The sequence below is a fragment of the Bolinopsis microptera genome, chromosome 6, assembly GCF_026151205.1.
Source record: "Bolinopsis microptera isolate Bmic1 chromosome 6, MBARI_Bmic_1.0, whole genome shotgun sequence".
NCBI lineage: Eukaryota > Metazoa > Ctenophora > Tentaculata > Lobata > Bolinopsidae > Bolinopsis > Bolinopsis microptera.
The window spans coordinates 10,589,768-10,608,011 of NC_087077.1; the positions used below are offsets into that span (position 1 = coordinate 10,589,768).

General features: G+C 37.4%; 2 protein-coding genes across 2 annotated transcripts in view; both read left to right on the forward strand.

Annotated features, from left to right (window-relative positions):
* Positions 1-18,244, forward strand: part of LOC134816602 (double-stranded RNA-specific editase 1-like) — a 66,231-nt gene that overhangs the window by 43,609 nt on the left and 4,378 nt on the right. Inside the window, exons 10-13 of the mRNA XM_063825531.1 lie at positions 5,902-6,038; positions 6,424-6,569; positions 6,975-7,056; positions 15,378-15,703. Coding sequence (XP_063681601.1) covers positions 5,902-6,038; positions 6,424-6,569; positions 6,975-7,056; positions 15,378-15,703 — 691 coding nt within the window. The remainder of the gene's footprint in view (positions 1-5,901; positions 6,039-6,423; positions 6,570-6,974; positions 7,057-15,377; positions 15,704-18,244) is intronic.
* Positions 1-18,244, forward strand: part of LOC134816603 (uncharacterized) — a 77,819-nt gene that overhangs the window by 43,608 nt on the left and 15,967 nt on the right. The gene's annotated exons all lie outside the window — the stretch shown is intronic.

Below are 18,244 nucleotides of genomic sequence, written 5' to 3' on the forward strand. Positions count from 1 at the left end.
AACTGCTGTCGTTTTTACATGAGGTAACTGATTGGTCTCGTTAACCACAATCGATTCCTTGTCAAGTAATTGTAACAATTGTTTGGCAAGATCTGATTTGGGGGCTTTCTTTTGCTTCAGTGAATCTTTCTCTAGTAGATAAACTGGACGTGAAGTTAAAGGATAAATGATCAGTTCCTCCAATCCCCATCCCCTGGATGCTGCATACTCGATAAAGTTCACTGCAGATGTATTTAGTTGGTCGTCTGTGAGCACCTTAACCTTCTTCTCTTTAGCCATTACATTGGATTCAATGGACATATAAGAAGACTGATACTTGAAGCTTATGGAGGCATGCAAGCTCTTGCTTTTATCAAATAAACGGTCTTGGACGAATTCGCCATAGTTTGCTCGTCCAAATTCGACACAGTCTAGTAGGTATTCTCGATTCGCCACGACTTCACGACTTGTCAGATTAATCAGCTGATCAGGGCTATCAAATTTAAACGGATTGCCAACAGTTTTGATGTTAGCAACCAGTTTATCTGCTCGGGACTTACCCTTCTCTGCTGACTTTGGATTGAACTCGTGGTGGAGATTGTTCAGCTCTCCCTGGTGTTCACCAATGCTTGCTGTTTCTTTCAGGAAAGAGACGAACAAGTCTTTGTGATGTTTGATGATATTCCAGAGAGCCACTGTTTCTTTCTGACGAGTTGATCCAATGATACCACCAGATGCCTTAGCCGTGAAATTGTATGCCTTTTCAAGGGCCTGGTCAAATCCTATTGCACTTCCTTTGCGCTCTGATAAGTAACAGACAAAGTTCCCGTCTTTGAAGTGCTTGTGTAGGGCTGGGAATTTTCTCTGTATATCCAAACAATCTTGATAAAAGAGGGCTCCATATCTACTGTAATTTGGCTTTCCTGTGCCAAAGAAGATTCCTAAGCTCCTTTCCACTGCAGAGAGAAACAGCTCCCAGTTTCCAGTCCGGACGGATACCTCAAAGTCTCTTGCACATGGGAACATGTCTCTCAGAAAAATTTCCCAGTAGAGAAAGTTTTCATTTCCGCTATTAGATCCTTTAAACTGAAGAAATGCCTTGTGTAGTCTGTCCAATGAAACCTTGTAACTTTCCCAACAGCTTTCAAAGTCGTTTTCGTCAGAGTTATCATAGACTTTTTTTAATACTTGTTCAATGTCAAACTCTATATCGTCAAGATTAATTTCCTCCTTGCATAAAATAAATTCATCGCTTTCGAGAAAAGCTTCATATTGGAGGCGTAAAATAGACTCCGCAATCATATTAATGCCGTCTTTTGCTTTGATGTAATCACCTCCTTTCAGAACACTTGACAGTGCAACATCAGCTGCAAAGACTCCACACTTTTTGAGGGCTTCTCCAATTCCTGAGGGAATTAGCCACTTTCCGATTGCACCCATGATTATCTTACTCCAATGGAACGGGCCAAGACCTAAAAATATTGACCCGAAAACTTCCGGTTTTAGTAGTTGTATGTCTTTTGCGAGACAGTACACCCCTTCATCACACCATAGTGCTCCAGAAGTTTCGCCTCTCTGATGCAGCACATCTTTGAAATTCATCATAGAAGTGTAGATGCTGTCCATTAAGGTTGCGGGATATGGCAGTATCGGGATAAATGATTTCGCTGTCATCATCCTAACTTCCCTAGATGTTAGTTTACTGAGCAAAGCAGTAAAATTGGGAATATCATTTGCACCTTTGAGTCTGGAAACAAACCATGCAAAGAAATCGTCGTTCACTTCAGTCAACATTGAGTACTTGTGTATGTGATCAGTTATTGGCGAGAACTCCTCGTTTATTTCTCCTGAATTTTTAGCAAGCTGCGACGTCATTAGCTGCTGGCAAGGTAATGTGTGCTGCAAACTCCGCTTTCTGTCCACAGCGTATTTGGTCGTGTCACGCTTACTCATAGTCCTTGGTTCCATATCTTCATCTTTTCCATTTGCATTCTGCCATATGACAAGAACGGTGTCGTTGCTGACATCTCCTCCTCTATCAGTTCTTTCTCTGTGGTTGAAATTATCCACAGCTCCTTGGATTGGAATTCCACGTTTTATGGAATCATTGACTGGGCATCGATCCTTCCCCGCAGTATCGATATCTGTCTGAGCCATTTCAATATCGTCTCTCTTCATTGAATCGTAGCCTGTTCCAAAGCCGAACCTGTTGATGATATCAATAAGTTCTCTTGACTTAGTCAGACAGTGAACAGCTTGTGTTATGCCACAATGCATCGGTGTCTTAAGACCAGAGATCCAACAAGAAAAGAACTGAAATGATGCATCAAATTTCAGAAACCACGAATCTCCCTGCGTCACTTTTCTGCCAGAGAAAAGTTTTAAGATAAACTTAAACCATTGAGGCGGTCTTGCATCTTTGAATCGCTCTAAAGATATAGCCAGATCACTAGGCAAGCACAGACTGTCCTCCAATTCAAACTTGTATGAACTGATCTCAGCTGACAAGATTTTTGCACATTCCGTAATTGCATCACGATCTCTAAGGTTATGTTCAATAATTCCAGATACTGGAACTGATGACTTGAACACTATCTGAGACACAGATCTGTCTTTAGGATAGGAAAATGATATATCATCTCCAAAGTATTTAATTAGATTGAATTTTGTAGCTCGATTATTGAAATTAAGATCTAGAACATTGTTTATACTGTCTGTGATATCAGTCAGCTTGTAAGCTTGAGTTTGGAAATCAAGCTTTTCGAATACCTCCTTCAATCCGTCGTCGTGAATATTCTCTTCACTTTCTCTAAGAAAATTGTTCATAAGTTTTTCAACCTGTCTCTCATAAGAAAGCAGGTATGAGCACATGCATGCACTGTGATAGTAAATGTCAGCTGCAAGGATGTCACCTATGGATTGGCAATAAATATATTGCCTGTAGAGATGATCTTCGTTAAAGGCCATTGCACTCAAAAATTTTGAAGCCCGTGTGGTTCCCATTTTCATCTCGGAAACTCTGTATAGATGTGAGGTTTGATTTGGCCATGATCCTGCTTGATGCTTTTGGCAGATGGAACATTTTGTTGCTTTTGATCTTTTACTCAGTTGGTCAGGTATCTCTCCGCTTGCTGATCTAGATCTGGTGCTTTCACGTTTTCTCTTTGTAGTTTCACAGGAACTTCCTTCTTCTTCTGGAGATTGATCTTTCGGTGTTGATTTTGGTTTAAATCGTTTGGTTGTTCTCATATAATTCTTAAAACACTGCTTTGGACTTTTCATTTTATTGGACTTAGACTGGTTGTGGAAGCGAAAAGTGTCAGGACATTTAGCAATGTTGTTTAGAACTTTACTATCTCCCATTTTTATGGCAGCTTCGTATACTAGCTTTCGTTTATCGTCATCTCCTGTAGAATTAAGTATCGTCACGTTTTAAAACAGTAGTAAAGCTCAATACTACTTTTAAGTTACTCTGTTAGTAACAAACATAGATCAATTAAACGTGATTCGATTCGTATTTAACTAAAATGTAACTATCTTTACTATAATTTTACTGTAAGAATTTAGTAAATTTATTTTACCTCGTAAATCACGCTCTGGATATTTTTCTTCTTTTTCACATAAAACACATACTCGGTTTGCATTCGTGCCTTCTGCAACTTTTGCTCTTTCTTTTAAGAGGCTTATTCCTTTGAATTTGGATTCAGGACCCGTTTCACTAATCTAAAAAATAATGACATTGAAGGACACATTTTTCGTTACAAAATCCGAATAGCACGAATGAGTAAATTATAGGAGTCTAAAAGCTACGTCATAGTGATTTAATTAATTTCAGAATAGAATTTTTGAAATGGTTAGCCTACTCAACTGATTAGGTAATTAATGAAGACTGTTTTAACCTACATTTATTCCTGATGGTCCTGGAATTTCATCGTCAACAGGAGGTGGAGAAGACACTCTGGGAACAGCATCTTCTGATATACTAATCTCTAGGTCCTAAATTTATTAGACCCATCATCACGAAGTAATTAAATACAAAAATATCATATTCACGAAAGAGATATTCATAGTAAGTGCAATACTGAACTTAATATTTGAGGAAATTCGAAATAACTGAGTCGACCATCAAACTTACACCATCTAAAGCATTGATTGAAACACGATGATATGTCACCCTCCTAGCACTCTGCCTTCTCAAAAGCCACTGTTTGCGTGACCACAATATCAACACAAAACAACCTGAAAGTCGATGCTCTTAGCTCTTCGATATTGCTTTATTATACAAACTGCGTAGATAGCAATAACTTATCAATAAATACACTGATGATTATAGGAACTAACTTCAAGCAACAATATAATCGCTAAAGTAACGTCTGAAACTTACCAAGTATCACACAAAGACCCCAAAGAGTAACAACTGGAATGACAACAAACCAAGCATTCATATTCACGACAAGGTTTCACTGCTGAACCAAGAAGTAGGCGAAATTGGTACACGTTTCAAAATAACTGTCTAGTACTGTTGAGAATTCCAGAGGCAGGGTATCCAGTTACGTAGGTTAATCTCAAAGGTTGTGAAAGATAACTCAAAAATTGTAATTTAGTAGTAAGCACGGTACAATCAAGAAACAATGTTTCACAGTGGAATATAATACGACAGCAACAAAGTAGGTATTTCTACTTTGTATTACAAAAGCGCTAATTATACCTGTTTCAAAAGCATCCTGTCTGGAAGTTCCCTCACTGCCGTGTGAATCTTTGGATCTATTTTGGACCTATTTTTATATTGATATGATTTTTATATACCTATATATTCATCGCATAATTTCCATGTACGCCTGAACAAACCTGGCACCATCAAATCTTACATGGAAACCCCAGAACTATTTAAAATATAAATAAATATTTAACTTTCACAATATTATATACTCAACTTCGTGAATTTTAGTAGCTTAAAGCCTGGCATTGCCATCGCGCCTCAGTGAAAATTTAGTTTTTTTCATTTTTCTCAAAAACTAAGTCCCTAAAGGCTTTGATACCTTCATAGTGCTAATATAAACATGTGTATTGCGGTCATTTTAAGCCCAATTTCAAGTCTCTTAGCACTTCAGAAGCTGAGATAGGAATTTTCCCCATACGCGCCTGATATGAAATATGGGCGTGGCTCCACAGGGTTGGGACTAGCGAGACAATATTTGCCCCTCGGTGATTTGAGTTTCAGTTACCAATGGCCTATTTAACCCGATTCAGCAGCAAAAAACTCTGTACATCGAAGTGCACACTCAATTCCTCCCTGCTACTAGAGTAGCACCTTTGAATTATAATAGAGATTACAAAGCCTGTGGTCACAAGGAGAAAGCTAATTAACGTACCTATATAGAAATACAGTAGTATTATTTAATAGTCAGTTTTATCGCAGTAAATATCCAAAACCGTGGGTATGGCTGACTCTTATAGATACATAAAACAGACTAAACACAACGTAATCACAGAAACGGTCATTATGTCGTTCTAATTATCTTGCACGTGGGCGGTCATACAGAAAACAAACACATTTGAATTATAAGGTGTTTGTTATGATAATAAATACAAATAACATCTTGTCAGAAATAGAACATGTTGCTAATAGTAATAATATAGACAAGCTAAGTATTTGACAAGCATGAGACACGAACTGAAACCCAAGACAGGTTATTTAGTCACATACAGACAGCCACTCAACCACTGACAAGGTAGCCGTTATGAATGAGTAAAGCTCCAAACTGACATAGGTAAAAGCAGTTATTAAACCGCCACTCTCGGTATACTCCATCAGCTGTCTGAGAGGACGCCAAAACCTCTTAGCAAAATCATGGTATTCCCTCGTAACTCAAAACGTATAAATAGCAGGAACTAACTCATTACTCATATCCTTCTTACCAGCTGAAGGCGAAGAACCGATTGAACCAGTAGAATTCCAAGATAAACTAGCTGAAAAATGTTGGAAGTTTGTCTCGGAGCAGACGGAGGCAATCATTCCTGCCCTGAAAACTCGGAGGAACCTGGTGGTTGTTGTGAAGGTTTGTGTAATGGTTGTTGTCATGTGACCCCGGTGCCTGACGTCATGGCGACGCAGACTCACTGCGATCTCGTGTTGCCTGGGCGACTGAGGACCTCCATCGGGTTTTCGACCTCTATTACACAAAATTTAAATCTAAATCGTATCGCAAGGCAGGGTGTACCTATATATTAAGAGTCGATATTTTATTCAAGTTAGTGCTACGTTCATTTGGTAGCCATGGTAACATTGTTACTGTGTTACCATAGTGTCCGTACTGATGTGTTACTAATCACGGTACTGTGACACTATGATAACTATCACGTCTCATTAGAGACTTATCAAAGGACACCCTGCACTGCGATAAACAAACAATCTTCTTGAAATAAACCGTCACATCGTAACAGGTTGAAGGGAAAGATGAGCTAGAGAGCTGTGAAATCGTTTCATTTGGTAGTGGAACTCTGCTGATAAAGAAAGAGAACATGACATGTGACGGAACTGTTATAAACGACAGCACAGGAGAGAGTCTCGCACTCAGAGCATTCAGAAGGTATTCAGCTTCGACACGACTATAGCAACGTTTAATGAAGCTTGAACGCTAGTTTTCTCATGTTTTATTATAAGGGAGTCACTTCACTGGATTTTTATATTGGATTCACATTAAAGTGACTCCGATGAAATCACTAAAAAGGGATCATAAAAAGGATATATGCCGTTATAGATGATTATGTTTTGTTGTACAATTGATGTTTGCAAATGTGCACCAATCGGACCACAGTAATTCGCGAACATAAAGCTGCATCCACTCATATCGGTCAAGGGTACCACAGGCAACACCTTAACTAACAAATCACGGCCAAATTAATGAATTAAATGAACAAAATTACTTTACATATTGGTGTGGTTTTTGACTAGTTTGATAATGAATAATCTCTTAATTGAATGTTTTAATCAGATACCTGCTGGACCAAGTAGAAATGTGCCTGACCGGGAAAACGTCCATTTACACCAAGGATAGGACTGGTGGAAAATGTTCTGTAAGTTTTTAGTTACTTATTAATTCTCCTTTGTTCTATTCTATTATATAGAATATCTATGTTCTAAAAAAAGATCGTTCATAACCGGAGTTATAGCTTAACATAGTAAATATCATATTATGAACAAAGTCTAGCGGCACTTGCCTGGGCCCAATTGAAAATGAACCGCAAACAATGTGTTCATAATATTATGTCAAGAGGAATATGACAGTTATCAGCTGCCTCTTACCACATCAAAAGCTATCCCTCATAGCCTGTGATAGATCCAAAACCTTTCTCATTATGTTACTAAAACGATAGGCACTTGCCAGGGCGGCCCTGGAAGGCCCCTTATAGAATTAAACGTCAAATAATGCAATAACTCAATAAAGAAAAATGATATGCTATCAACTGTTTTTCCTAGCCCGAGTAGAGATATCGTCAATGAAAATGAGTTAGTAATATTAGTTAGTAATTAGTAATACGAGGTAGCTCGGGATTCGCATTGCAAATTAACACAGACTGGGAAGCCAGAATCCTGGAACTGAGGTACTCATAATTATTTTCTGTAGTTGTGGAACATGTTAATATAATGACTTTCTGATATCAAGATCCTATCACACGTTTGATCGTAATGCAGTGACAGTTACTCAGTAATACTTAAAACTTTAAAAGTGTTAAAAAACAAGAGAGATTCATCGATTTTCTTTGGTCAATTCTTTGGCTTTAAAACTATTTATTGTTTATAGGACACTAATGATTGGCTTGAAACGATTACACGGTATCGTTCGAGAGATTTATCTATTTAATTCGGCTCGATTTAATTCGGCTCGACTTCTCCGGCTGGAGTTACTTCGGGTCATTCGGCCACCTTCCGGTAGCCAGCATGTGAATTTATTTACGAAAATTAAGTGAATGCTAATTCGCCACGGCTCACGTTTGACCCACTACTAACTGATACCCTTTTAAAAACCAGGCTCCACTAACAGCTCAAGTAGTTTTGTCATTGGGGGAGGGGGGGGGGGGACAACATAAAAATAACTTCTCTTAATTCTTAGATAAATGTAAAACTTGTTGTCAAGTATTTAAACGAGGCGTGGTCGCAGGACCTTCTACTCGATAATGTGAAGGATAATCTGTTGGAATACTGAACTCGGCTACTGAGCTTTACAGCTGTCACGCTAACCTGCTAACCTGTCGGCTGTCAGCGATTATTGACAGCAACCTTGGAGCATTATTAATAAAATGAGCTTTCGGCGGGGCAAATCACAATTTCCTTTATGTAGGTTAAATAACCGCCAAATTAGGATTTATGAACGGTCGTCGGTCAAGGAGTTGGAGGGTGCTCAGTACTAAATTCTATTGTATTTATAAAGCAATGAAAGGCATTAGTCTGGTCAAATCAAACGGAACATATGCTATCAGACTTTCAACTGACTAAGGCAGGGTTAAGACAATCTCGACGCTAGCAACGATCCCCTTTTACATAGTTCCACTAAAATGATAATTTAAGATTAAATATGTATAGTAATAGGTAAATAAAGTAAAAAATGTAATAAAACGGTAGGGATAAAGTATATTGAAACGTAGTCAACACGTCATAAAACGAACTGACCCAATAATTAAACTAATAGATCTCCCGCGTAATCTCCCGCGCAATTCTAAGACTCCGATTTGCGCCGTTGCAAAGTTATTATAAACTAAATTCAACACGTGCAACAAATATATCGCAACAATAGAAATAGATGCCATTAGGTCAAGCTATGGCATTAATATATTTCCACACCCAATACCAAACTTATTCTTTAGCCCATGCCTCTTTACCACAGATAAGTATATTTTACTAAGACGATCCCGTCTAAAACCCAACTCAATTAAATCATCAGTAAATTTCAAAACCCTATCAGAAAAAGCAACAACGTTATTACAAATCCTAGAATATCTCACAATCTGTGAACAGTACGTGTAGTACAGTCAAATCCGTCCTAATTTAAGCCTTTGTCGGACAAAATTCGCAACAAAGCGATTTTAACGGGATATGGTCGGGACAGGTCCCAGGAATCATTCCAGAGAGTTCCCAAAATCCTCGACTTCAGGAAAATCCACAATTACCACTTTTTTACCACCTTTTTACCACTTTGGTTTTCTGCAAATAAGTCACGTTCTGAATATCCTAGAAGATTCTAGTTTAAAGCATTGTGTTTAGAAAACAAAGAAGAACAACTTTTCCTTTAACAACTTTTTCAAAAATAAATTATTTAATTAATAAATTAAATAATTAATAAAATAGTGCCATATAATACACTACTAGCTTGATTACTCATCAAAGGTTGAAACTTAACCACTTTAAAACCAAACTTATCCCTTTTATCATAAACTCTACAAGAAAACTTCCCCTCTCTATTTATCGAAATATCAAGATCTAATACATTGGCGGCACTATCTACTTCATTTTCCTTATTAAGAGTAAGTGAGTCTGGATATATTAACTTAAAATATTCCTCTAAGTAACCATCAGAGTTAAGGGTAGTAATATCATCTATAAGTCTAAATGTATTATTTAACTTCTTTACAATATAGTATCTATTTTTATACGTACTATCTAGGAAACTGTTCTCAAAATACCAAAGTGTTAAGTTAGCAATATATGGACCAGGGTTGATTCCAATAGGTACACCGATATGTTGCCGATATAAGATCTCTCCTACTTTAAAGTAACAATTATCCAGTAGAAACTCAACACATTTAATCAACTTAACTTCATCAAAAGCCACAGTCCCATCTCTAAAGCTATTAACCCAAGCAGACCCTTTATCGTAAACAGCTATAAACTTCTTCCTACTATTCCTAAAGGCTAATTTAACAGTAAACTTGAGAGCATCCTTGATATCTTTATGGGCTAAATTCGTGTATAAAGTAGAAAAATCAAAAGTTTGGATGTTTCTCGCTAAGCTATTATCATTAATTTTATCTAAAGCTTCTAAAATCGGCTTATTATTCAAAATGACCCAATTCTTATTAACTCCTGTTACTTTAAACAACATGTTAGTATATCGGCAGATCTCTGAATAAACAGCCTTTAAGGCTAAAGAAATCTTTACTGCCAAGGGCTTAATACTACAATTAGCATAAGAAATAACATACCTAAACTTTAAAATTGGCTTATGAAATTTAGGACTCGAAAACATGTGAGGCAAATTATCAATATTAGAATCTACTTTTATCCCAACGTCTTCTATGAACTTGAAAATATCTCTGTTAATATCACGAACATCATGCTCCCCACTAACATCATCAATACCCTCATTAGATTGACACTCTTGTATAATATCACTTAAATAATAATGTTTACAAATTATAGCGACGTTCTTAGTTGATTTGTCCACCGGACATAAAACAAAATACTTTCTAATAAACGCTAATTCTTCACAAGCTTTATCATTACTAAACACAGATTTCCTTTTAAGCTGTTTAGGATATTTCATTTTAAGAGCTTCAGTATTCTTCTTAACAATATCACTAAATTCATTAAACCAACCATTTAAACATGCACTATCGATTTTCTCTTTCCTACTCCAAGGTTTTAAGATTTCTTTAACATTATCTATTACCGAATTACAATTCTTATCAAAATCAATCGTTTTAGGTTCTTTATAAGAAGGACCTTTCTCTAACAGACTTCTCAAGGCGTCGTGCTTTACAAAATTAACATCCCCAGTCACAACATGACCACAATCCTGATTTACGAAATCAGTAAACATATGACATTTGCATTCTAAAGGTTCAGTGTCTCCCTTAACAACGTTATTATAATTAAATAACTTCTTAGAAACATTATCAGTACCTTTATATACAACAGTAGGTTCCTTAATGTTACAAAAATTAACAAACGATTTCAAACTAGGAGCTCTAAAAACTCTAGGTAAATTTAACATTTCAATACCATTGTTCACAAAATCAATAGAAAAATGGTAAATGGTAAAATTTTTACCAAGTAAAAAATACGTACAAAAGTTTAATTGACCGTACAAAAAACAAATATCTTGACAAATTGAATACAGATATTGAATCTGGTAAAATTCTTAACTGGAAACAATTCAAAAAACTGAAAAAATTTAAAGGAAGAGTTGACAAATTTGATTGCCATGACATGGACAACTTTCAAAAATTCTTTGGTAAACTTTATGCCAATGCACATAGCACCATAACTGTAGAGAATAAGGAAGAAATGCTTCAAAATGCAGATGCTATTAACAATAATTTCCAACCATCCCCTGCACAATCAATACTCAATGGCCAGATCTCTGTGGACGAAATATCTACTGCGATCTCTTCACTCAAAAACGGCAAAAGTTCCTCGGAGGATATGATATGTAATGAAATACTGAAGACCTTGTCCACAACAAACACACAACTCCTTTGCAAAGTCTTTAACCGCTGTTTGGACACTGGAACTTACCCATGGAACAACAGCATTATTACACCTCTACACAAAAAAGGCGACAAAGATAATCCAGACAATTACAGAGCAGTTGCTGTGAGTAGTACAATCGGAAAACTATTTTCGACCATCATGTTAAACAGGATAATCAAGTTCAAAAATGAATACAACCCGGACCCCATAAATCAACTTGGCTTCGCTAAAGGAGCTCAAACATATGACCACATACTCACACTCAACACCATTACGTCTAAATACAAAAAGCTCAAGGTTCCCGTCTATGCTGTTTTTGTGGACTTCCGGAAGGCCTTCGACTCTGTTTGCCGTGAAGCTCTTTTCTTAAAATTAGCTAAACTAGGTATCACTGGCAAATCATTTAATGTTCTTAAACATATGTATAAAAATTCCACTGGCCAGATAAAACTATCTGGATTTGTCAGCGAAAAATTTGATATCAATAAAGGAACTGAACAGGGTCATCCACTTTCCCCTGATCTATTTAAGATATACATCAGAGATCTTTCCCCTCGACTAGAATATGATAACTGTCCGAAACTAATGAACCAACTTATCAGTCACTTACTATGGGCAGATGATCTGATACTCTTGGCACTGGACCCCAAAACCCTCCAAAAGCAACTCGATGCTTTGAACAATTTCTGCTTGGAATGGGGCGTCGAAATTAATACAGATAAAACTAAACTCATGAAATTTAATGCCCGTTTTGATACTTATCAGCCGGTTCCCCTCAAAATTGGTGATCACTTGTTAGAAGAAGTCGAGTCATACTGCTATCTAGGAATCGAAATACACAAATCCGGCACATTCACAAATGCCCGAACTGAGCTCAAAAAGAAAGCCATGCGTGCACTTTATGCCATGAAAAGCTCAGTAAACAAATCCAAATTATCATTCCGCTCTCTAACAACACTCTTTGATGGTCTTATTAAACCTATCGTTCTTTACGGAGCGCCTATTTACACACCTAACATGGCTATCATAAAACACATAACAAAACAAGTCGATCTCAATATGGATGCCGACACAAAAACAAAATTTCAAACTAGTATCCTCAAGAAAATTAGCCTTCTGAACAGCGAAAAAGTTCACCTTCACTTTCTTAAATGGTCACTGGGGGTAAATCGTAAAGCCAGCAACGCAGGCGTCTGGGGTGAGTCAGGCCGCTACCCATTAATCTATGAATGTATTAACCTCACTCTCAAATATAGCCAACGTTTGAAAAATCTAAAAGATAACTCCCTTGTCTCCTTAGCTTTCAAAGAACAGATGAACATGAAATTGGACTGGTACAGGGGTTTGGAGCCTGTCCTCGCGCTAGACCCATGTTTCTCTACCGATCATGTCACAGCCTACCGCACACTCAAAAACAATCACTCCAAGTTACTTTTCGAAAGAAACCCGAGTATCGCAAAACCACCAAAAGAGGACTTTCTTATTCACAACGGTTTCAAGAAACGAATTCCTCCTCAATCAACACAACCCATCGGGAGTAAAATATTCACACCACACGTCATTACTAAAACTTTGAAATGTAACTTTAGAGAATATTGGGGGTCCTGTATCAACACTTCTCGGAAATTAGAATTCTATCGTGACCTAAAATCCAAATTTAACAAAGAGTATTACCTAGATAGTGTCATTAAATATGCAGACCGTGCTAATATCACAAGACTGCGGATCAGTGCACATCGACTCGAAATTGAACTTGGCCGATATAATCAAACTCCACGTGACGAGCGAATATGCTCCTGGTGCAATATAGTCTTAGGTTCTGGTATTATTGAGAATGAAGACCACTTCCTTAACCATTGTGATCTTAACGCTGCATCGAGGCGAAAAGTCCTAGACAAGATCCAGTCACTCATATCAAATCCAATCAAACCGTCTGCGACATCTTATTCTGTTCACAATGTCATCCCTGGAGCAAACGTCCTCAAATTCATCAGCAACAACAGTGAAATCATTGAACTTATCACGAACGAAAGTCAAGTCCACCTCACGAGAGTCGTTGCTAGGTTTGCCACTACGTGTTTTAACAACCGCAAGAAATTTGTTGACTCTCTGGCCAGTACATGAACAGTGAACACTGAAAATCACTGTACCCGCTTTTGTTTCTTTTCGCGCAACGACGAGTGCAAACTGCAAAGTGACCTGGCTCAAGCATTACAGCATTACCAAGGCGACTGAAAACAAAATATTTTATGTCAAATCTTTATTTTTCACTTTAGTTAAGTTATATTAATATAATAAATTCAAATCTTATGATATTGTTATTATCTTAACAGTTACTATTGTAGCTCAAGATTTTAAATTTGTATTCCTTGTATTCCTTGTATTCCTTGTATAGAACATAAAACTTTAGGCTTACGGACGCTCTTACTTTTATCAGTTCTCGAGTTAAAAGGTCTAATTTTATAAGTGAATAAGTCCATTATAATACAATGTATCTGAGATCTACTAGGGTCTAGGTTATCAATTTGAAAAACTTTATTTAAATAGCTCTCTTTAAGTTTAACTAGTGTAGACTTATTTAAAGGAAACAATAATTTACGTAATAAAATATTAACATCACTGTGAAAAGGTTCAACAACTAAACGTAGTAATTCACCCAAAATATTGTCAATATCAAACTGAGATAAATCGCTTTGCTGTCTATCAGCCCAGGATCTCTTTCGAGAACTATCTTTACAAGAAATAAATTTAGCATATTCACAATTATAACTATCTTTATTTGCTAAACTATCAATCCTATCATTAACCCCATAAGGAAATTGTGTTTTAAGTACTCTGATCCAACGATCTTCATGTCCTTTCCTAATTTTAGAAATACTTTCATCAATAACAAATTTAGTAGAATTAGGACGCTTAACACCAGTTCTCCCCGTACCTGCAAATTTCTGAATAATTTGAACACTAAACGAATTACAATTAATAGATTCTAAAAAATGCTGTCTCAATCTAAAATTTCCCGAATTTCCAGTAGGATTCGTAGTCCCACGGTGTTGAGACATACGATCCTTAAGTTCTTGTACAGTCTCTCCTACATATTGAGAATTACAACATTTACAGCTCAAAAGATAAATAACATTAGTACTTTTACAATTAATAACTTTTTCTTCTCCAACATCAAACTCAAATATACAGCCAAATTTAGTCCCAGATACAGATGACCTAAAGTCCGTACAAAACACCATATCAGCACAGGTTTTACAGCGACGAGAGCAGCGAAGGAAGGACACATCCTGTGACTTAGAAGAAGCAGCAGCAGCAGTAGTAACCATAGACATCAAAACCATCAGAACCAAACCAAAAGACAGGAAGAGAAGCCAGACAACAATGAACCATCCAAATTAACAAACAAATACCAGTCTCCAGAGTTATCCCTCGGCCAGAGAAATCTCTTAAGCACAAGTTCCAACTCCGATGCTTATAAAGCAATGAAAGGCATTAGTTTGGTCAAATCAAACGGAACATATGCTATCAGACTTTCAACTGACTAAGGCAGGGTTAAGACAATCTCGACGCTAGCAACGATCCCCTATTACATAGTTCCACTAAAATGATAATTTAAGATTAAATATGTATAGTAATAGGTAAATAAAGTAAAAAATGTAATAAAACGGTAGGGATAAAGTAGATTGAAACGTAGTCAACACGTCATAAAACGAACTGACCCAATAATTAAACTAATAGATCTCCCGCGTAATCTCCCGCGCTATTATTATATTAATATATCAAATTTGTATATTTTATTAATGAACCTAGTATATCAACTTAAATTTAAATGCCCGTAGATTCGGCCCGTAGAGTCGGCTAGTTACTGGTAAGCATGGTGACCGTATGTAAATTGCGCTCTCCTAATTTAACCAAATTCCCTCAGCTGAAGAAAGCTGTAAAGTTCTACCTGTACACAAACAGCTGTCCTATGGGGGACTGTAGAGCTGTAAATACACAGCCGCTCACTGAACAGATGGAGACTGACACTGAACAGAGCACTGAGCCTACCTCTGAAGTGAATCCTGAACCCATGGAAACGGGGGACTCCTCCGCAAAGCCTCTGAAAACCAAGAACTGGGTGCCAAGGAAGAAGTGTGAGTTGGAGAATTTGGGGAAGATAACATTCTTCCTGGCGAACTCTGAGTTCGGGTCCAGTGAGACGACTGCGCTGTACTCCGAGGAGAAGAGCCATTGTGTTGTGTCTCCTAGGTGAGCTATGAACAGTAATGCTAACAGATAACAATAGTGAAGTCACCTCCTGACTTGGGATTTTAGGGGAGGGTTTCCAACAGTAACGTTTGGGGGGGGGGGGGCCAGGGGGTGTCATGTATTAAATATTTATATTCGGTCCTGGGGGGGGGGGGGGTGTCATAAATTAAATATTTATAATCAGTCCTGGGGGGGGGGGGGGGGGGGGAGGGGGGTGTCATGTATAATTAAATACTTATATTTATATTCGGTCCTTTATATTATTAACAGTCTGAGCCACTGCATTGCTTTTTCAGGTCTTCTCTAACTCGGTAGTAACAAAGGGTTAAAAGACATACCGGTCGGTTCTTTTTAAATATTAGACCGCTCCAGTGAAATGAATCGTATAGCCCTCCACACAGCAAGAGTCTATAATTTCATGCAACAAGTCAATGTTAATTGTTTATTGCAAACCAAATCAGCTACCATAACTAATTATTAAAAAGCATTTAGCCGAAAAATAGAGATCACTCAAACCTTACTGCTCGGCATATGCTGTAGCTTCAAGACTTTTTTAATAGATAATAATGAAATATATAGTTATAAAAGTACATGTTATATTTAAATAAAATATATTATAATATAACCTTAAATTTCCTATTCGAGTATTTTATCCATCTAGGAGATACTAATGAGCTATGAGTATATTATATTATGTATGGTTATAGTATGTACCTGGAAATGAGGACCATCAAGCAGGGCTTCCAATCTTGACATTCCCCTGCGACCTTAACTTACAACTTTAGAATCCACAAGGTGGGGCAACTGGAGTGGAGCTCATAAGAGCAGGTCACTAGTACACTAAAGCTACTGCCAATCCTAATATTTATCTACGCCACTGCTAATGGATATTCAGAATAAGGTTGAAATAAATGATTTACACACTGACACAAAAAATTAAGGGGGGGGGGGGGGGGGCAGGATGACATTGGCGGACATGTCACCCCCCCCCCCCCCCCAATAAAGGGGCTGCAAATTTCTAGGGAGCTTGATGTCCAGGTGACTAAGTCTGAGCGGTTTGCAGGAACTTAAATAGAATGAATAGTTTTCTTCTATAAACTTAGCAATCGATCAATGCTGTACACGAATCTCTTTTATTCAATCAAAATATCATAATATAATGATTAATATCAAACATAACAAGAAAATACGTGCCATTTTATCGTTACTTTGAGTGGGTCAATACGTGATCATGATTGTGTAGTGTATACTGAAATACTATGATATTGTATAAGTTGTATAAGTAGCTAGTGAATCGGCGACTCTTATATTTCCAGCTTTTTATTTTCGCTATTTAAACTTTACAATAACTAGACAAAAAACATGGACCTCCCCACTCCCCAGTGATTTGTAGTTGAAAATCGATATTCAATTAACCCATAGAAGTGAAATTATCACTGTACTAATGCACAGGCCTGCATAGTACATAAGTCAGAACCGCACTATATAGTAATTGTCTTACGTCAAGCTTTGATTGCAGCTGTTTGCCACACTGCCCCAAAGTGTTTACCACAATTATATATAAGTCAGAACTGCCTCCACATTTATACTAAAAATATGCACGTTCTAGGATATAAATACATTTCTTCAGTCGGCAGATGTTAGAACGTGTTGCAAAACACGTTGCTAGCCTAATTTAATAAGCGGACTCATTGATGTCACCATGGTTGGTGATAGGACATGATAGATGAAGAGGTTACGCTCAAGGAGTCTAGTAAACACCAATAAATTAGCTATCATATTATAGTCACACCCTGGCCCTGTTGGTAAGAAGAGCGCAAGAACAGCAACATAATTCGAGGAGACGATAATTCACTCTATTGGTCTCTATTGGTCACTTCCTATCCAAAGATTATCGGTTTCATAAACGCGACGAAACGTTTCACCAAATGTGGAAAAAGACTATTTAAGTTTAACTATTACTTTCCACATAATATATACAAATATACAAAAATATTACTTGGATAAGCACTGGGCTTCAAAGCTCTACCTTATAGTGGTCATCTTAACCACAGCCCCCTACGAAGCTACGAAGACAATGAACAAAAAGTCACACCCCTCGAATTAGATTATTATAAATTTCGATTTAAACAACTGATAATTATACCCTTTGTAAAGTCTGCAGTCTGCACTAAATAACCATTGTCTTGAACTTGGGCTGCAGCTGTTTACCACGTACTGCCCCCACAGTGTGTACTAGATAATACATGTGTACATTCGAGAACGCATATTTCGAACATATTTCTAGCCTAATCAATGGACTCACTGATACCGCTGATACCGGTGGTTGGTGGAATGTCATGATAGACGAAGAGGCTAGGCTCAAAGGTAGCAGGTTTGCTGATTATTAACACCTGTAAAATAGAAACCTCCCCAGTGACAAGTTAGCAGTACGACAAGTTAAACATACCCCCCGGCCCCCCCCCCCCCCTCCCAGTGATAAGTTAGCAGTACGACAAGTTAAACATACCCCCCCCCCCCCCAGTGATAGGTTAGCAGTAC